Source organism: Ambystoma mexicanum, chromosome 2q (genome assembly GCF_040938575.1).
Source record: "Ambystoma mexicanum isolate Mex_15411 chromosome 2q, UKY_AmexF1_1, whole genome shotgun sequence".
NCBI lineage: Eukaryota > Metazoa > Chordata > Amphibia > Caudata > Ambystomatidae > Ambystoma > Ambystoma mexicanum.
The window spans coordinates 74,154,664-74,173,816 of NC_090924.1; the positions used below are offsets into that span (position 1 = coordinate 74,154,664).

Here is a 19,153-nt window from a genome sequence, read left to right on the forward strand (position 1 = left end):
CCCTGGTATTTCAATTATATTCACATCGTTTGTCACATACATTTCACACACTGTGCTCTTTGGATTTCTGCATACATTGCTGCCGGTTGCAACCTTAACACAGGCTGGTCTGGTATTAGTCTCTCCGACTCACCGACTGTTCTGTCTTTACTGGCGCTGCTTTGTTGGAGGAGATAAGGACCATACCAAGGCGGCAACCACTCCTCCCCGCCATGGTTATCGACACAGGAGAGCTCAAGGTATCACCTACACACAATGTAGGTTTCTTCAGCTTTAGTCCCTGGTCTTAGGTTTTCTATTTTCCAAGGTTCACAAAAGTAACAGTCCGAAAAGGTCAAACCTTGAAACATTTGGTGCTTTATTGTTCTCATTTTAAAATTCCCCGAACGCTTCTATTGATTTAATTTGTTAACGTAGACTTGGTTTATTGCACTGCTTTTTATGGGAAAGACTTATGAATTGTGTATATTACACATTAAAAAATGTCATAATGCTAAAATTAAAGGTTGTGGAAAAAGAACTTGCTCGCTTCGAAACCCTATATGAAATCAGTTAATAATGATAAACTAAAAAACGTGTTTTATTAGTGTTGATATATTATGTTGTTATAAAAGATGAACTTTGTGATATTTTATGGATGTAATGATGCATATAACATTGTTTTAGTTTGTTTTGCATGAATTGTTATTGTATGGATATTGCAAATTTGTTTTTTTTGTAAAGGTTTACTTTTTAACCAAATAGAATAAAAAAATATTTTTTAAAAAAAGGTCAATTGAACTTCCCTCCTTGCAACCCTTTCTGGTCTTCCCGTCTTTCTCCTCGTATTAAACTGCCATCTTGGAACTCCTGCTTCCTCATGTGCTGTGCCTTGCTCAGATTGCGCTTTCATGCTCCGCCTTTTATCCGTGTTGGGAAGTGGGATAGAAGTCGGGTGTGTCTAATGATCAGTAATTGCTTGACCTTGACTGACCATTGTGTATTGGGACATGCCAGGTATACGGCTCTGGTGTTAGTCAGTTTTCACTCACGGGAGCATTCTGTGAGAAAGTGTGTTTCAAGAACGGGGTGGGAGGGTGAGTTCTTAAGTAACCTACCTGATGGGATGGGGAAAAGGTGGTACAGGAAAGGGAATACCGCGCCTGACCTTCTGGTGTCCCACTCCCACAAAGACCCCTCATTCAGGTGATCCTCCCGCACTGGTCCACCCCAGGAACTGGATCCAAATGTGATGGGCGTGTTATCGCCACCTGGATGAAAGATCCCTGGGGACTAGCGGATGAGACACCTTCAGGTTTCTCGCAGACTACAAAGTCACAGGAGCAGAAAAAAAATAGGGTGAGGGATACCAAGTATCCCATTAGCACTCCACTTTAGGTGGTGTGTGCTAATCTCTCATAGGATAACATTTTAGGAAGGATACAAAGTATCCCTCTATCCTTAACTGTAGTTACTTGAGGACAGGACCCAAGGGGTCCCCAACAACACTGCACAAAGGGTGCTGTGCGCTGCAAAGTTAAACACAGTTACCTTAAAAAGAGATATGGCGGAAAGCAGACTCCATAAGAAAGTAAAAAAAACGATAAAGTTCCAGAAAGCACCCATAAGAATGAATGAGGGGAAAAAGGCTCCCCTCATTCAGGATAGAAAGAAAAGGGTCCAAAAGTCCAGCAAAAAGTACTGGGGGTCTCACTAGGAGAGGGGATGAAGCATAAAAATGATAAATCTACCTAACAGATGGTGAGGAATTTAGACTCGCAAGGATATATGGGTAAATGCTCAGAATGGGGAGAACAGCAGTAGCCCAGAAATAGAAAGCTACGGACAGCCCAAGGAAGGATGAGTGGGAGCACAAACTCTGGTACACCTTTATACTGGAAAAACTCACAGCCATAGTCAACGATCACATGGGCTCCTTTCAGGAGAAGCGGGGGCCAGTTGATTATACGGTGGGAACTTGACATTGCTGGAAATGATCCCATGGAAGATTCACAGGGGAATCACGAGGACCACCCATCCGCTGGCTGCCATCCGAGATGAGTGGGGGAGAAGGGTGATGGGCGGCTCCTAAATAAAAGTAATCATGAGTGAGACTTTATGACCCTTGGTCAACACAGTATTTGGGGAGGATGGAGGTCCCCAATGCAGATTTGGTGCAGAGTACCAAATTAGCTTGAACTAATCAGAACTACCCCTAATAACGCCATTGTCGTCTTTATTTTAAGTAGGAGGGGGATGGAATGTTGAGTAACACTACTGATGTGTATTATTGAGCTCTTGTCAATAAAACCCAAGTTAAAAAAAAAGTCCAGTCAGAAATTTAAATCAAAAAGTTGGAGGGTTCCAAAGCTATCTATGGATGCAAACCAGCAAAAGGTAAATCTTTACTAACAGCTCTTCTCTCCCATTTTTCTGCCTTCCTCCATGTTGCCACTTCAAGCATGCTATCATCAGGATTCATAATCAACAGATTGAAATAAAAAGATGGACTGGCAGAGTGTAGCTGTGCGTGCAAATCCCAGTAAAATAATAGCAAGGGATGCTGCTGCCCTGGAATGAGCCCCTGGGATTGGTCCCACTGCTAGACCGATGGGGTTGCAGTTTGTCAGACTTTAAGTTCATCAGCAGGGAAACAATGAGCACACTCAGTCACAATGCAAACACATTCAGTAGAACAAAAACAAAGATTAAGTATGATAAAATACAACTGCAATCCAGACTACTTTTAAGCAACCAACCTTTGGAAATTCTGGCCCTGTTGCAACTCGCAGACTCTCCCTTCAAACGTGAGGAAAGGTCTTCTTGATGTTTGCTAGCAAAGAGAAACCAAGATATTTGTAAACAGTTAAAACACATGTCCATCAAAGGCAAATGTGCAAATTTACCGCACGGGACACACTGCTGCAGATAATCTTTTCTGAAAATAAGATTAATTTGGACCTTTGCAAAATCCAATGTTTTCATGTGAAACAAAGATAATCCAAATGTTTTTCGCCATACTATAATAAAGTAAATTCACTTTTATACATTGCAAACTACTTGAGCTACAGATTTTGGCAGGCCACCATATTATGGTGAACAGGGGAGACAGAGTTTAGCGAAACCCAATCAAGGTGAGGAAGCAGCACAGCAAGTCTTAGTCCCAGGAAGTGTGTTGTGGTCTAGGGCTACAAGAGTCCAAACATAACGCTGCCAATAATTCTGGTTAGGCAGGTAGGCATAAACATATACAATTGTTTATTAGGCCTTTGAAATACACACAAAGCAGGTAAACCTCTAGTCAAATAAATTAGCATTTGATTCAATAACCAGATGAAAACAGCCAAGTAATCATATGCATGAAAATAAAAAACGGGGTGGCGTGGCTTGGAGCTGCCGCGTGTGGCATGTCTCCTTAGAAGCTCCTGGAGCGCTCCGGATTCCGAGCAAAGCGACATCGGCTCCTCGGACATTTTTTCCAGTAAGTAGAGAATATGGCATGAGTATCATAAGGGGCATACTTCGCTGGCACAACGCTGCAGAAAAGCACTGCACTTACGGAGGAAATCGTGTTTGAATTTCAGAGCCCGGTGCAGGATGTATAAAGAAAATGGCAGCCATCACCCTCCGAAGCTTCCAACTAGCCCCGCAGAGGAGGGGCCTCTGCATAAAAACATCCACTGCAGCATAACGTGAACCCAACAACCTACAACCACACAACATATCCTAGCCCCGCAACTAGAGACCCTGTTCAACTCTTTCTTAACCACAAGCTCAGTCACTAAGCCAATGGCAGACTCGCTAACATTTCTGATCCATAAGCCAGGGAAAGACCCAGAACTGGCCTCCTCCTACAGGCCAATAGCCCTAATGAACAATGATGGAAAAATGTTCTCACAGGTGCTAGCGTGTAGACTACAAGCACATCTCACGGATATAATAGCTCGAGATCAAACAGGATTCATCCTGGGTAGAGGGACGCATGACAACATTAGGCATAGCATAAACCTAATAGAAAGTGCGCACAGGATGGGGGAGAGGATGGTAGTACCATCGATGGATGCGCATAAAGCGTTTGATTTGGTTGACGGGTTACATCAGCAAGGTGCTACCGTGTTTTGGGTTTGGCCCAAACTTCACTAAATGGACAATGGCCAACTATCAGAATCCCACCACGCAGCTCCGGGACAATGGTACCAGATCTGAAACACTATGCATAACCAGGGGAACAAGACATGGCTGCCCCCTTGCCCCCCTCTATTTTTTGCTTTATCTATGGAGCCTTTTGCCATTAGAGTTCGGCGGAACACGAGGATAAAGGGGCTCACGGTAGGGGTAACCGAATACAAGATTGTGCTATACGCGGATGATGTGTTGGTACCTGCGACCAAATTAGACACGTCCCTGGGGCCCCTCTAGGAGGAAATCGAGGAGTTTGTGGCGGTATCTGGGTTTAGGGTGAACTTGGCCAAATCGTCAGCAATGGCAATTAACCTTATCAAAAAACAAAAAATGGACCTTAGCCCCACGTTGGTTCGGGCGAATTGCCGCAGCAAAAATGAACTTAGTTCCCAGATTAATTTACCAATGCGCGGCACTGCCGGTGCACATCCCGGAGAGCGAACTACTCACTCTACAAAGAAATATACAGAAATGTGTTTCGGGGGATTGGGGGCAGGGGGGGGGACACAGAATAGCAAAGAAGATCATGCTCTGGGGAAGGGCCTTGGGAGGCTTGAGGGTCCCTGACGTGACGAGATATGCACACGCAGCACAACTATCTCACGCATACACATGGGCGCAATCAATGGGCAATCAATGTTGCTTTGCAACCAACTAGAAGAGGCCTGGTGCCCGGTCTCCCTGTCCGATCTCCCACACCTAATCTCCATAAAATCCCAGGCGAATCAGGGTCCACTCACAGCAACAAAAACTACAACTCACAGCTGGAGGGTAGCAGCGTGGAAATGGGGCTGTAGTGGCACCATGGGACCGCTCACACCTATCTGGAATAATCCAGACTTCACCCCAGGAAACCCCCCCCATGTAGTTTTGCATCATGGAAGGAGGCAGGGCTGGAAAAACGATCCGAAGGTAGAGGAGTCCGAGAGGTTCCATTACGCTCAGCTGCGGCATTGGATCTCCCACAAAACTGTCAGGGAAAAGGGGGCTAGAGAACTAACCGCTCTTGAATTATCCTTACAGTCAGCAACCACAAGGGGCAGAATCTCAGCGCTCTATCGTCTCCTAGACAGAACAGACCCTGATAAAGTAAAATTATATGCTCGATTGGGAGAGAGACCTGGGCCAAGCAATACACATAGAAGAACGGGGAAAGATCTGGACCAGGCTACACAGAAGTTTGCAGTGCATCACAAACAGGGAAGGGGGGGGGGGTATAAGCTTTGCTACAGGTACTAGATCACCCCAGACCAATTGAATAAAACCAACCCTGAGATACCACCAGACTGTTGGAGATGATGTGCAGCCAGGGGTAACCTGCATCAACTAGTCTGGTCCTGACCAAAAGCAGAGGAATGCTAGAGGGAGGTGACAGCCCATAGCAGAGTAATCACCAGACTGGCGATTCCATGGGATTCTGGAATTCTACTGCTGGAAGTAACAGGGGAGGGGGCCTTCCCACTCTCGGGGCAGCATCACGGCTATGCACCCATCTCTTGTTAGCTGCAAAAGTGGCATTGGCACGGCTCTGGAAAGACAAGGACGGCCCCTTAATAAAACAGTCAAAACGTTAAACTTCAGGCAAGTAGAATCATTCAATACCAGTCCATAGAATAGTACTAGGAAGGGATCATTGACCAGGCCTCCATCGACCAAAGTCAGGAAAGAGTGATGTAGGGACTGAGTTTATGCCCATGTAACCCTATGGTGAACAGGGCGGCGGTGACCCCTAGGTAAACGTACTCCCCTCCCCCTGCCTGTGCCAGAAACCACAGCTGGTGTTCTGGCATCCGTTGGGGACACACTATTCTGTGTTTCAACCCATTGAGGGAGGGCATGGGTCTGCAGGTGCAGAGGTCACCTTCGGTGTCGGAATGTGATTTCGGTTAGTCTTGGTGCTTTGAAATTGGTCCCAGATAGCTTCTAGTAGAAAAGCCAAACAAATCAAGATCAAGACCTCTGTGGGGACCTCAGGACACCTCCAGGGATTGATGGAGGTGTTGCAATGAAAGTCACCACAGTCCGGTGGAGAGAGGGGACAAACACAGGAGCATGCCCAGCACAGCATCCGTTCGTGCAAGAAATCTAAAAAAGCAGGATCCTTGTTCCATAAACTGAAGTTATTTCAAGTTCTAAGGATGCAGTTGGAACAGTGAAGGTTGAAGCGAGGTAGCCCAGGAGAGAGCTGATCACTCAACCTGTTGATTTTCTTTTTGCTACTTTCCTCCTGTAGACTTCTATAGGGCACCATGTTTTTTGATTGTTTTGAACCTGGTCATGACTGAGTTAAGTAAAGCCTTCTGTTTTACTTCTCTTGCCCTTTAGCTAATTTCTTATGGGGCAACCTGATCAGAACCCAAGACTATCAGTACTTCTGGGACGATCTCCCAGTGCACGTTTCTTGTATAGTTACTGTTAAGTAAGAGTTTCATATTAGTGATAAATCTTCCTGACCTGTATCGACCCCAGAACTTTTTGCTGGACTGGTAGATTATTGTTCTGTCCCTCAGTGAGTGTGAATCTTTTTTCCACATTCACAGCCTTTTACTCCTTTTATGGGTGCCATTTTTAAGACTCTCCATGGTGTCTTTTAAAAGTGATACTCTTTGTAAAGGAGAATTTTAATTTCTGTGGCAATTCCATTTAACCTCAGAGACCCCCGGCTCTTTTGCTGAACTCCATAGGCATCTACTTTTGCACTGTGACACACATCACACTGTGCAGTGCCACTGACAAGTCCCTTGGACTTCCCTTAATGTTTAAATACATTTTCTTGGGTGAACTAAATTTCCCCAACAAAAGTAATATGACCCCCGTCTTACTTACCTTTTCTTTATGGGCCCAGCACACACCACCCTATGTGGAGTGCTGGGGGGTTACATAGTAATTCCTTTAACCCATTCCTCATGTAACATTTTGTTACACTAACTCACTTGAATGGCTGGGGGCAGTAGTTTCTTTTTGACTACCTAGTGACATACATCTGCATGCTGATACCTCAGCTGCAGTGCTGCATCCAAGGGTGACCATTTTTTCAAAATGTTTTGCCATTTCTTGTTAGTTTCTTCTGGGCTTTTACTCCGTTTGCATCACGTTTGAATTCTTTGTGTGAATTGCCTTTGGCGGGCTTCAGCCATGAAGCCCGCCCAGGCTCCAGTGTGCCTGGAAAGGCAGGAAGTGAGGGAGGGTCCCGAAACTTCCCTGTCTCTTGTCGCTAGGTGTGCCTGAGTGAAACCAGTTCCAATTGGCCCCCTAGCTGTCCTGGAAGACAGCCACCCTGCTGTGTGATTGACAGCCAAGAGCTGTGAATGAATGGGAACTTGCATAAAAAAAGCAAGGTTTTTGGGACTAAGAGCAGAGTCGACCATTGGAGGACAACATCCAAAGAAGAATATCTGAAGAAACCAGCAGCACTCTCCGGGACAGTGAAGTGCCTGGTGAAGCCATGCAGTTCTGCTGTACCCATTTTCAAATCGAAAGGTAAAACTCGTAAAGGACGACTTCCTCCCTTAGGCTGGTGGGACCAACTAGACTTGAGGCAAACTATTTTGGTACAACCCCTGACTTGCTGCAACTTTCCAAGGCTGCAGAAGCCCGATTTCCAGGGTACCTCGACCACTTGTGAGTGCATTGTCTTCCGAAGTTCCGAATCCAGACAGATCTTCATGGGCATCCAGAGGACCCTACAGAAGCAAGACATCTGCATCCACAGTCCCCTGACCAGAGTCCAGGACCGAGGGATCAAGGAAATCCTAACCAGAGCTTTTCGTTCTTCATTGGCGCTGAGAAAAAGGCGCCAAAACCACATAACCACTGAATCAACGGAAATCCATTGCTGCAGAGTCCCTCTCTCTCGTGCTGCCGCAGGAGCCCGCCAGACATCCTCCCTTTCGTCACCACAACCAAGGACCAGGAACAAGGGTCTACTGCATTGCATCGTGAAGGCAACCAACTGAACAACTTGTTCATTTCAAAGGTACTGTGGAGTTTGGGGTTCATTATCCTTTTGCCATTTGGGGTGCTTCCCATCTTCGGGAGTGCAACATAACCCTACACTAAGTTGGCCTTACAGCTTGTGCTTTCTAAAAGGTGACTCCTCTTGATTTGCTGTGATTTCTCCTTTGAACACTAACTATTTAAGAACATATATTTCTACGAGGAAGAGCGTCAGAACTTTGACTGTCCATTCACTTTGGCTATCAGTGTTTGTTCCATCACAGGTTTTAAATGTTGAACCTTTTAATGCTGGGATAATAGACTGCTGCATCCCTTTGGGAGAATCTAACTGTTCTTATAATCCATCAGTCTGTTCTGAGGTAACCCTAAACTTTCCTTCCTTGAAAGCTCAGTATTGCAAAGGTGATATTATATAAATGCTATAATGACCTCAAATGACGTCACCTCTGGGTGCTGGAACATGTGTAACATATGTATAAATTACTCACCTGCTTTATTGTTCACTTTAATTGAATCCCAACTTGTGATTAATGTTACAGCCAATCACTGCTTTTTAAAGAATGCTTTAAATATCGGTGTGCATAAATACATTTTTTTATAAGTTTAAGTGGGTAATTGTTTACTTGGATACTTGTATTTACTGTGTCTTCTTTTTCTGCCATTTCAGCATTCCTTGTCCTTTATTGTTCCTTCTTCTGACATCCAGGGCGGGAAATTACTTTGTGTTAACTTTATCTTCGACGGGATTCCTGTGGATTCCCTGACCAGGCTGCAGAGTGTCTGAAGGCAGGAAGCGAGGGCGGAGTCCAAAACTCTACAGCCCTTTGTCTTCCAGACTGACTGAGAATCCAGTTCAAACTGGAAGGCTGGCTGTCCTGAAAGGACTGCTAAACCGCCTACCCCCACAAGTTTGAATGTTGCATGGCTGTTTGATAGGCTGGGTTCCTGCATAAAAGTCAGATCCTGGAAGCTGCAGAAGTAGTCGACCACTGGAACGAAAACCAAAGAGGAAGCTTAAGAAAATGCAGCTGAGCCGATTTCCAGCGATGAGGGAGCCAGCTGTGTAACCAGAGCCTGCTGTAGCCCTTCCTTCCAATCGACCTGGGAACTTCAAAAAGGACTACCTCGACCCAGAGCCTGGTGAGACCCACTAGACCCAAGAGTGAGCCATTCCACATCATGCTGTGACCATGCGGGTCTGCAATACCCCAATACCCTGGGAGGGTATATCCCTGGGAGGAATACCATGGGACCTCGAGCCATTGTGCTGTGCACATTCTTCCAAATTCCGAATCTCTCTGAAACTTCGTGGGCCTTCTGCTGGATCTCCAGAATCAAAGGAAACTCTTGGAGCATTCTTCTGTGATCCCTGCTGCAAAAGTCCTTCCAAAGTCCTTTCTTCCGTCTTCTTCACAAAGGAATACATCAACCGGTTTAGGATTGCATATTCAGAAATGTTCCTGCTGCAACTCTTCTTCTGTGCTGAGGTACTGTGTTGGCTGGGGTATTTAACCTACCTTAAGCCTTTGTGATTTCTGTATAGGTTTTGAGTGTTTTCTGTGATTGTGAGGCCACTCATCCAGTTCACCCAGGCCCACTGTGGAATCCTCCTAGGGTGTCTTCTCTGAGTCAACAGTTACAAAAGTTCTTACTTACCTTGTATTAGTATTGAACTATTCTGAAAAGTACATACAAGGTTAATTTACTCACCTGTGAATTGGTTGCGCCTCTTCCCCAGAAATAATGCAGTTGGTTTCACTATATATGTAGGCGTGTCCCCAATTGGTTCTTGCTTCCCCTGACTTGCTGTTATAACCTGTCCAGATTAAGTCAGCCTAGGGTTATACTTACCTTTAAGTTGCTGATAGTCCCTTTAAAAAGTGTATAGGTTTTACTGACCTTGCGTTAGCTGTGTGCTATCCTAAAACAAGTAAAAAAGTTATTGCTAATCTCAATCTTTGTTCCACTGATCTTAAAAAGCAACTGTAATAGAGTATTACAACCTTAGGTTTTACCGTTGGGTATAGCTGACCTTGGGTTGCCTGGAGCATCCAGACCTAGTGTAAAGAGTTCTTGCTTATCTCAATCTGTGTTCCACTGATCTGAAAAGCAACATTAATTGTATATTACACCAAAAAGGTCTTACTCGCCTATAATAAATGTGTCCTCACAAAAGTAGTAGAGGTATATACTGTTCCTTGAATCTGTGTTCCACTATTCAGAAAAGTATATTTGCAAGTTGGTTGACTATGTGATTTTCTTGTTGAGTGTCACTGCATAACTGACAGGGTCTACTACCCTTGTATTACTGTAAAGTAATCAGATCTATGGTCTTTCCCCCCACCCCCTAGAAATTCTGTTAGGTGTTCTAAATAAGGTCTGTGCTTTGATCTGTGTATTTAAAACATAGTGTTGTGCTTTTATAATGTGTTCATATGCTTTGTTAATGTGAAAGGTATTTGTACCACGCATCGTCACTGATGTACGTACTTATTCCAGAATCGCTTGGTCTGCTTGTATATAAAATAAACTCTTTATTTTTAAAATCCATAGTGTATCTGTTTCCTTGGATCATATGTACAATACAATGTATTTGTACTGATTCTACAGCCCTCTTCCCCTCCTAAGATAAGCCTAGCTGCTCAGTCTATGCTACCAAGAACTCAGCTGATATACTAAGAGTTGAGTCTTGCACTGTCTCAGTTGAATGGTTTTACTAAGCCCTTAGTTGGACTTCAGAAAAACTTTCCTAGCAGTTACGATTGCACACATCACCTAACAGTGAAGTACAGTTAGGGCTTTTTGTATCCTATCTTTTATTGAATAGATTTTGTATTACTTTTACAATGTGTCTACGACAAGGCAGCAGTGATATCTGTACAGTTTTTAAGAAAACATTTTACATGTTTGTATTCCCGGGAATGGTTACTAAAGGTGGCTATTACAATAAAGTGCACACAACTGTGAGTCTTCTTAAGGCTTTTATTAGAGAAGACAGATATGACTGCAGCACCTACAGCCTCACAGCTACTCCACCAACTGAACTCTCATCACATTCTATTTCGCCGGTTCAGTCAATAACAATTCTAAGGAGAACCTGTGAGGCAACGGTTTTTCATGAGAGTGCTGAAATGCAAAATATAACACTTAGTAGCTACGCACAGGTTAGCACTGCATAATTTAAGTACACCAATACAGGTGAATAAGCTTCACAAAACACATCTCCTTCCCTCAGGGAACTTTGTTATGCCAAGACAGAAAAACAAAAATAACAAATTGAGTTACTACCAGCAAAGCACATCGACATGTAAATTCTTCATATACATCACAGTGATTTTATTTTAACCATGCTACTCTTTCCTTGTTCCAGACTTCACTTCCACTGACTGACTATTGCCAAAATCTTTTTCAACAAACTTCACTCTCAAACAATGATTCACACTTACTTCCCTTTCTTGGTAACAGAACTTTAATCCTGCCGCCTTGCAAAAACATGCTATTTCTGCATTCATGCCCGAGATCAAAACACATGTTGGCTCATCTGATCACCAATGCGCCCTATGTCAGAAGATACCATCCTTGACTAGCACAACCAATCTGGAGGTAACAACGTGTTTGGCTTGCATCCCCTGAATACTTCAAAGGGAGATACCCCAGTCGTGCTGTGAGGGGTAATTCTGTACCGAAATACTTTCATAGGAATGCAGCCATCCAATCATCATTCATGCTGACACATGCGAATACCATCCATTATAGTTCTATTAAACCTTTCAAAGCTCCCATTATTCTGGAGATGATAAAGGGCCATTCTCTTCTGAACAATGCCCATGCTCTTCAACCAATCTTGAAATTCGAAAGAGGTGAATTGCGGCTCATTGTCAACATCAGAGGGTAAAGCCTATCGCCAAAATACACCATCCAAAAATGTGATCACACTAGCAGACATAACCTCATGAAGATCTACTTCTGGCCACTTGGACAAATGATCTATGGCAAAAATAATATAACTGTCTCATGCTCCTGAGAAATGTAACAGACCTAATAAGTCAACAGCTGCGGTTTCCCACAGCATCTTTGGTACTCTCAGGACGTTCATAGGAGGTACTCTGGTTTTCAATACTTTGTCACTTTGACAAGGCACGCAATCCTGCACCTGCTGCTCAATAAACGCATCAATTTCCAGCCACCACGTCTGTCCCGATTTCGGATTTGTTTCTGGATACACCAATATGACCCCTGTGTCCCAACATCACCACCTCTAATCCCTTCAGGCACCAGTATTCGCTCACCCGTACACACATTCATCCAATACACTTAAACTCATCTTTGACCTTTTTAAACTTTTTGAATTTGTGAATCAATGGATTTCCTTCATCGCCCTTCTCACACTGTTAAGTAAGAATTAGTGCAGCCCAACTGGTGTGCGATTACACAAGACCTATCTCTTGGTATTAGGTAACCCACATCATTTTTTTTTTAAAATAGAGTTTTATTGACATTTTTAGGTTATTACATCATGTCTGCCGTTTCAACCATGTGCATTTCCATAAAACATTTTAAAAATAACCCTTATCCAAACTCCCCCCCCCCCCCTAAGCCGATAATCGAGTGTTGATTTCTAGTTTGTCCATCGTTTCCACAAAGATCGTTCACAGACTCGGACTGTCAGATGATCTTCTGCACACATGCCCTGGGTTTGGTTTGTTGGTACCCCCTTGGAGGGATCACTTGTGGATAGATTTGTGTCTATGGGGCATCATTCTCGTTGTACCCTGGTGACAGGGCAGGTCTGAGTTTAGATTCATCCCTTCAAGTCGGGCATTCGTATTTTTCAAAGAAGGGGAGCCAAAATTCTTCAATATTGGTCCTGGACTCATCAAGGACGTGTGTTAGGAACTCCATGTCGTATATGGCCCGAACCTTAGAGACCCACTCCTCCTCCTCAGGCATATGTGGGTTCTTCCATCTTTGGGCCAGGCAACATCTGGCCGCCACCAGCATGACCTGTAGCATTTGGCCCTGTGTGTCCTCATGGTCGCCCCGTGTGTCCTCATGGTCGTCCCCTACCTCGATCCCAAAGAGAAGCAACCACGGGCACAGAGGTCCGCTGATTCAGTCAACACCCCTGATCCAGGACAGGACCTCTCCCCAATATGACTGTACCCTGTGGCAAGTCCACCACATGTGAAAGTAGTAACCTTTCGTTTTATGACATTTGCAGCAGTGGGGGTTGTAGCCCGGGCACATTCTGGAGATCCTCTGTGGGGGATAATGCCACCTGTGTAGCACTTTTAAGGCTTGATGTCGATACGGAGGAGAGGTTGTTGAGCGGTGAGCTCGGATGCACATCTTTGTCCACCTTTTGTCGTCTATCACCTCCCCCAGATCTTTTTCCCCCATTGCGTCTGTGCTTGTGGGGGGTCCTGCGGAACTGAGAAGAGGAGGAGTTTGTACAGACGGGATATGACCCCCCCTTAGAGCCCCGGGTGGAAATGATCATTTTCTCAAAGTCCATTAGGTCCCTCCTGAGGGTGTCGGCCCATGAGGGCTCGGTGAGTACTCCCTTAAGTTGGAGGTAGCGGAATGGTGACAGTTTTCCCAACTCAAAGGCCTCCTCAAGATCCAGAAGGGGCATAAACAACCCCCTCCACCCACAGGTGGCCTACCCTGGTAAGACCCGCCTCGTACCATTGCTGATCTGCGGCTGGTTCAGCCACTTTGTCTAAGAACGGAGGGGCCAAAATGCAGCTCAGCGGTGAGGGCCAGGTTGTGAGCCATCTGTAGTAACCTCCCTCCTTCCAGATAGCCCACAGGACTCCTAGAGATAGGTCTTGTGTAATCGCACACCCGTGATCTTGGGACCCATAGCCACTCATCAAGCGTAACCGGGGCAAGTAGCATGTTGTCCAGGGCCACCCATTGCTTTTCTGTACCGGGGTTTAAATGGTCTACGAGGATTCTCAGCTGGGCCGCCCTGTAGAATGTGTCAAAATCTGGGAACCCCACCCCAGCATCCTCCTTGGGCCTCGTTAGTACATCATATGAGATCCTGTGTTTCTTGCACGCCCAGAGAAACCTGAGAAGAGTGCGTTTTATTGAGTTTAAGAAGGTCTTGGGCACCTGGATAGGGAGCATCTGAAAGAGAAACAGGAATTTGGAGAGCACCACCATTATGATCAGATTAAGGCGTGCCATCCATGAAGAGCCCGCCCACCTCTCTATGTCTCTCTTGACATCTGTCCATAGTGGGGAGAAGTTACTAGGGAAAAGGTCAGTCGAGTTGGCTGTGATCTAGATCCCCAGGTGTCGGAAGCTATCCCTCTGAAGCCGGAAGGGGAGCTCCTCCACATATTGTGTCTCGGTTTCCGACAGATGACCCCCTATGAATGCCACGTATTTGCCCAGGTTGCACTTGAACCCCCAGAGATCCCCATAGTGCGCCAGACCCCGCAATACGTGTGGGACTGTTTGTGAGGGTTTGGTGACGTATAGGAGAGCGTCATCGGCGAACAGGCTGATTTTACAGTGAGAGTCGCCTATCCACACTCCATTAATCGTTTCATCGTTTCTCATGGAAACCGCCCAGGGCTCCATGACCAGAGCGTACATCTGATGGGGGGGGGGGGGACAGTGGGCAGCCCTGTCTTGTACCCATCCTCAGAGGGAAGGCCTCCGAATCCATCTGCACAATCTTGTTGAATAGGGGAGATGGGGGAAAAGCGAAAACAAACCTCCCTGACCATGTTATCCAGAGATCGTTCCACTTGGAACCTTGATGCCAACATTTTCTCCAGGGTTCTGGCAACCCGCTTAGAGAAATGCCTACTTCGTCTGGTCCACCCGGATCAGGCGGGCTTCATACTAAACAGGCAAGCCTCTGACAGCATGCGCAAAACGCTCCACGTGTTAAACTCGAGGGAGCCCTAATGCTGGCTTTGGACGCAGAAAAGGCCTTTGACAGGGTTAGCTGGGCATTCATGGGGGAGGTCCTTTCGGCGGTAGGGATGGGCCGGAGATGGTTGGCATGATGTCTGCACTGTATTCAGCCCCCATGGCCAAGGTGGTGGCCATTGGGAGTTTTCCAGAGTCGCAAACAAGCCAGAAGCTACCGCTGGGGGCCAAACCCTGTGCTCCATCTGATGAAGGTGAGCCCCCCACCCAGTGAGGGATGCGTCCGTCATGAGAGTGGCTTCTACTGCGGGGGTAGTGAAGGTTTTCCCCTTCAAAAGGTTTTCCCCTCGACCACCACTTCAGAGAGAGATGGAGGGCTACCGAGACAACCACTAGATCGTCCATAGTCCGCTGGACTGACACCATTGGCTGTTTAGCCACTCTTGCATGGGACGCATACGCAAACGAGCGTGAGGAGCCAAGTAAATGCAGGATGCCATCATACCTAGCTGTCGCATGGACTTGCATACCGTTACCTCGCCACTGGCTACATACTGAGGGATTTGAAACAGCATGTTTTGAACCCTCTCATTGGAGGGGAAGACAAGCCCGTCTTCTACCTGAATAAGAGCCCCTAGAAACTGCTCGACTTGACTGGGGTCAAGGCTTGATTTCTTCTTGTTTATGGAGAATCCCAGACTGAATAAAAGGTCGAGTCCTTTGATTATTTGATAGGCATGTTTCATAGGAGTCCCCTGTTATGAGCCAGTGGACGAGGTAAGGATAAACTGGGATGGATTGCCTGCGCAGGTGAGCCGCTGCCACTGCCAGTACGTTTGTAAATACCTTTGGGGCTGAGGCAATGTCGAAGGGGACCTTGAACTGATAGAAAGTACCTAAGGTTCATGATAGAGGGCAAGCACTGTGTGCCGGCAACATTGAATTATGAAAGTATGCATCTTTCATGTCAAATGTTGCCATGTAATCCCCCTTCATGAGAAGAGGAATTACTTCTTGCAGCGTCACAATACAAAACATTTGGGGTTTGACAAACTTGTTCGCTGGGCGCAAGTCTTGCACAGGGCGCATGGTCAGATCCTTTTTGGGTACAAGGAAGTACACTGAATAAATGCCCTTGTTTACCTGTAGAACGGGGACGACTTTAATGGTGACCTTTTCCTATAGGATCTTGCCCTCTTGTAGCAGGATCTGGAGGTGTTCCGGTGTCAGGCGCCTGGATCTTAGTCCGATGTGATTCCCCTCCCATGCAATGCAGGAAAGCTGTTCATCATCCCCGACTGGGGAAGCTTGTTTAGGAACCCGGATTCGAGAGTGATTTTTGACCAGAGGCCTGAGAGCCTCTAGGGGTGGCATTGAGACCCCTTCTCTTCCCTCCCCCCCCTCCCGACGTTGTACTCTGGGAGGATAAGTAGTGGGGGTGTTAGAATCTTGTCCAAAAACCAATTGTTCCCTGAGCCATACTGATTTTGGGGGGAACATTGATCAGATTGCCCCGAAAGGAGTGGCAAGAACTTCCCCCACTTTGTTGAAAAGGTCTTTAGGTAATTTGGTTCAAGGACTTGAGGGTCTCATGTTCTTTTTTGGCGGTCTCCACTGCCTCGTCCACTGCTTTTCCAAACAGATTGAAATCTTCCACGGGTTTGTCAATCAATGATGCCCGAGTCTCGGGTTTAAACCCGGAATTTCTCAGCCAGGCATGGCACTTTAACAGGGTACCTTGTGGCAGGGAGCGACCAGCTATTTCAGCAGCATCCAAGGTATTTTTGAGAATGTTGTGATTTACATGTTTGCCCTACGCTACGATTGCTAGTAGGTGGGTGCGTACTGGTTCTGCGACCTCCTGCAGACTCTCTTGCAGTAGGTTCCACTGGACATCTGAATAACTAGCCAATAGGGTGGTATTATTGGCTATGCGCATAGAGTAATCCGCAGCACTGCTGATTTGTCCCAGAGCATACAACCTTTTACACTCTGTCTGGTGGCGACTCGCCCGTAGACAAGGGGATCCTGCCCTTTTCCTTGTAGTTGTGACCACCAGAGAGTCTGGTGTAGCATGACCTCTGATATATAGGGGATCGGTTGGGGAGGGCCGATATAGTTTTGCCACCTTGGGATTAACAGCTCTACTCAGAGGGTGTCAAAGAGGGAGCTATAAGCCTCTTGATGAATTTGAGAAGGGGAATAGCTTGGCTAACCGGAGGCTTCTCTTTTCAAATGCCTCCTGTGTGGCTAGCTGGAAGTGCTCTGCCGCCTTCCTGAGAATGGCATTAAACGCCATTTGGTCGTCCACAGGAGAGGCTTGACGCACAGGGGGAGACGTTGGAGTCTCGAGGCCAATGGAGTCCTGGTCTGGGGTTGGAGTCAGGGATAGCCATGGTGGGTGCTCACCAACAGGTTGGTCATCTCCCCAATTCGGGCTGTGATCACAAGGATCATCGAAAAGATCATCCCCCTGTGTATAAGGGTCCTGTGCATAAGGGTCAGGAGGAACCTCTTCAGGGTCTGAAAGATCGAAGACCTCATGGAGAGGGTCTGAGGTCCTTTAGTATTTAGTTACTTTGGGTACACCATAAAGGGATCTCTTCACAAGACATTTCTGGGGTAAACCTCTGAAAAATCTACACATTTTTCTAGCCTGTTCCTACACCCCTCAAATCTATCCATAGTCCATTTAGATGACACAGAAATCTCTAAAGGGGGGAAAGGAATCCTCTAGCGGATCCTGTAGTCCAGAAAGTCGAGCTTTTTCACTGAGTCTTAGACAAAGACTGGGGACTTTCTGTAAAGTCCTGTTGCTCTTTAGGGCGTTCTGGCGTCTTTCTCGGGAGGATAGCCCAGCAGCAATGTGCTCACTTTGGAAGCAAGACCATACGGAGCAGCACAGGCTCGATCCCCGGGTCCGCACTTAGAAACCTCTGGGTATTAAGCGTGTTCTAAATAACCTATCATATCTTTCAAGGTACTTTTAGGCCTACCCCACCCTTGCAGACATTCGGATGCTGTCTTTCGACGTATCCTTGCGTTTACCAGCCGCCGAGACAATCTTCGCAAGGCTTTCGCTGATGCTCGGCGTTACGGGAAGGTGTTTAGGCTGAAAGGACGGCTGCGTCAAAACTTTCGGCGCAACCAGAGTTTTCTTGAGCGTCGGCAGGCTCTTAGAAGGCGTGTCGATGTGGGATTTGGTGCTGGCGCCCTTATTTACAGAATGCCCAGACGCATGCCGCTCACGCGGTTGCAGGGAGGGCTGCTGATCCTGCAAATCAGTGGGTGTCGTTGAGGAACCCAAAGCACCCGTTGATGCCTTTGACCGCTTCGACAGAGACCGAAGCAGTACCGGAGGTTGTGTTTAGTGCAATGTGATGTGGGTGCGTCCTAGTCACCGGGGGGTAACCTCCCCAAAGCCGGACTTGCATCGTGCCTATCGAGGCTGGGGAGGACGGCTTGGAGCGAGTGTGCCCTGTTCTCAGGCCTCTGCGTCGGAGCCATGGCCGTCGCTATGGGCCTCATCGCTTTCGGCGGCTGTGGCAGCGGGGGAGCTACCCTCGGCTTGCAACATTGCATAGGCTGCTGACCGTTTTATACGATGCTCCTTTATGGCCTTAGGATGGAGGAGCTTACAGTGCCGACAGGACGCTTCAGCGTGGTCGAGGGGGAAGACACCAATTGTCTTTACAGGGAAATTTTCCCTTACAGGAAGGGCACATTTTAAATGGAGTCCTGTCCGTAGTGCAGGGAAACGGAAGCAACGACAATACCAAAAGGGGCAAAGTGAGAGGAGCAGGAAAGACATCCCCTACTGTAAAAGTCGGCCAGAAGAACCAGCCACCACGCAGGCGACAGCATTGACCGGAACGCCAGCCGTCGAAGTCTGTTCTGTCTTCGGAAGCAGTTCAGTAATCATCGAAGAGGGAATGAATGTTGTATAACTGACCAAAGGTTGGGATTTTTAAAAATTTGCAATTTTAGATAGAGCACCGCATAAGGCGACCAGCTAGCTGGGTGGAAAAAAAAAATCTGAGGGACCATGACGCGTGATGATTTCTGGGTACACCACACGTCACGTTAGGGATAGCGTTACAGACACGCCTATGCCAACGTCAATCAATCCTCGAAAGGCAAGATG

The 19,153-nt window shown here is 46.5% G+C and overlaps 1 protein-coding gene across 4 annotated transcripts in view; it reads right to left on the minus strand.

Annotated features, from left to right (window-relative positions):
• ANKS3 (ankyrin repeat and sterile alpha motif domain containing 3) overlaps nt 1-19,153 on the minus strand; it is a 590,125-nt gene that overhangs the window by 120,364 nt on the left and 450,608 nt on the right. For all 4 annotated transcript variants that reach the window (XM_069646876.1, XM_069646875.1, XM_069646877.1 and 1 more), the window contains one exon: nt 2,739-2,812. In XM_069646876.1, coding sequence (XP_069502977.1) covers nt 2,739-2,812 — 74 coding nt within the window. The remainder of the gene's footprint in view (nt 1-2,738; nt 2,813-19,153) is intronic.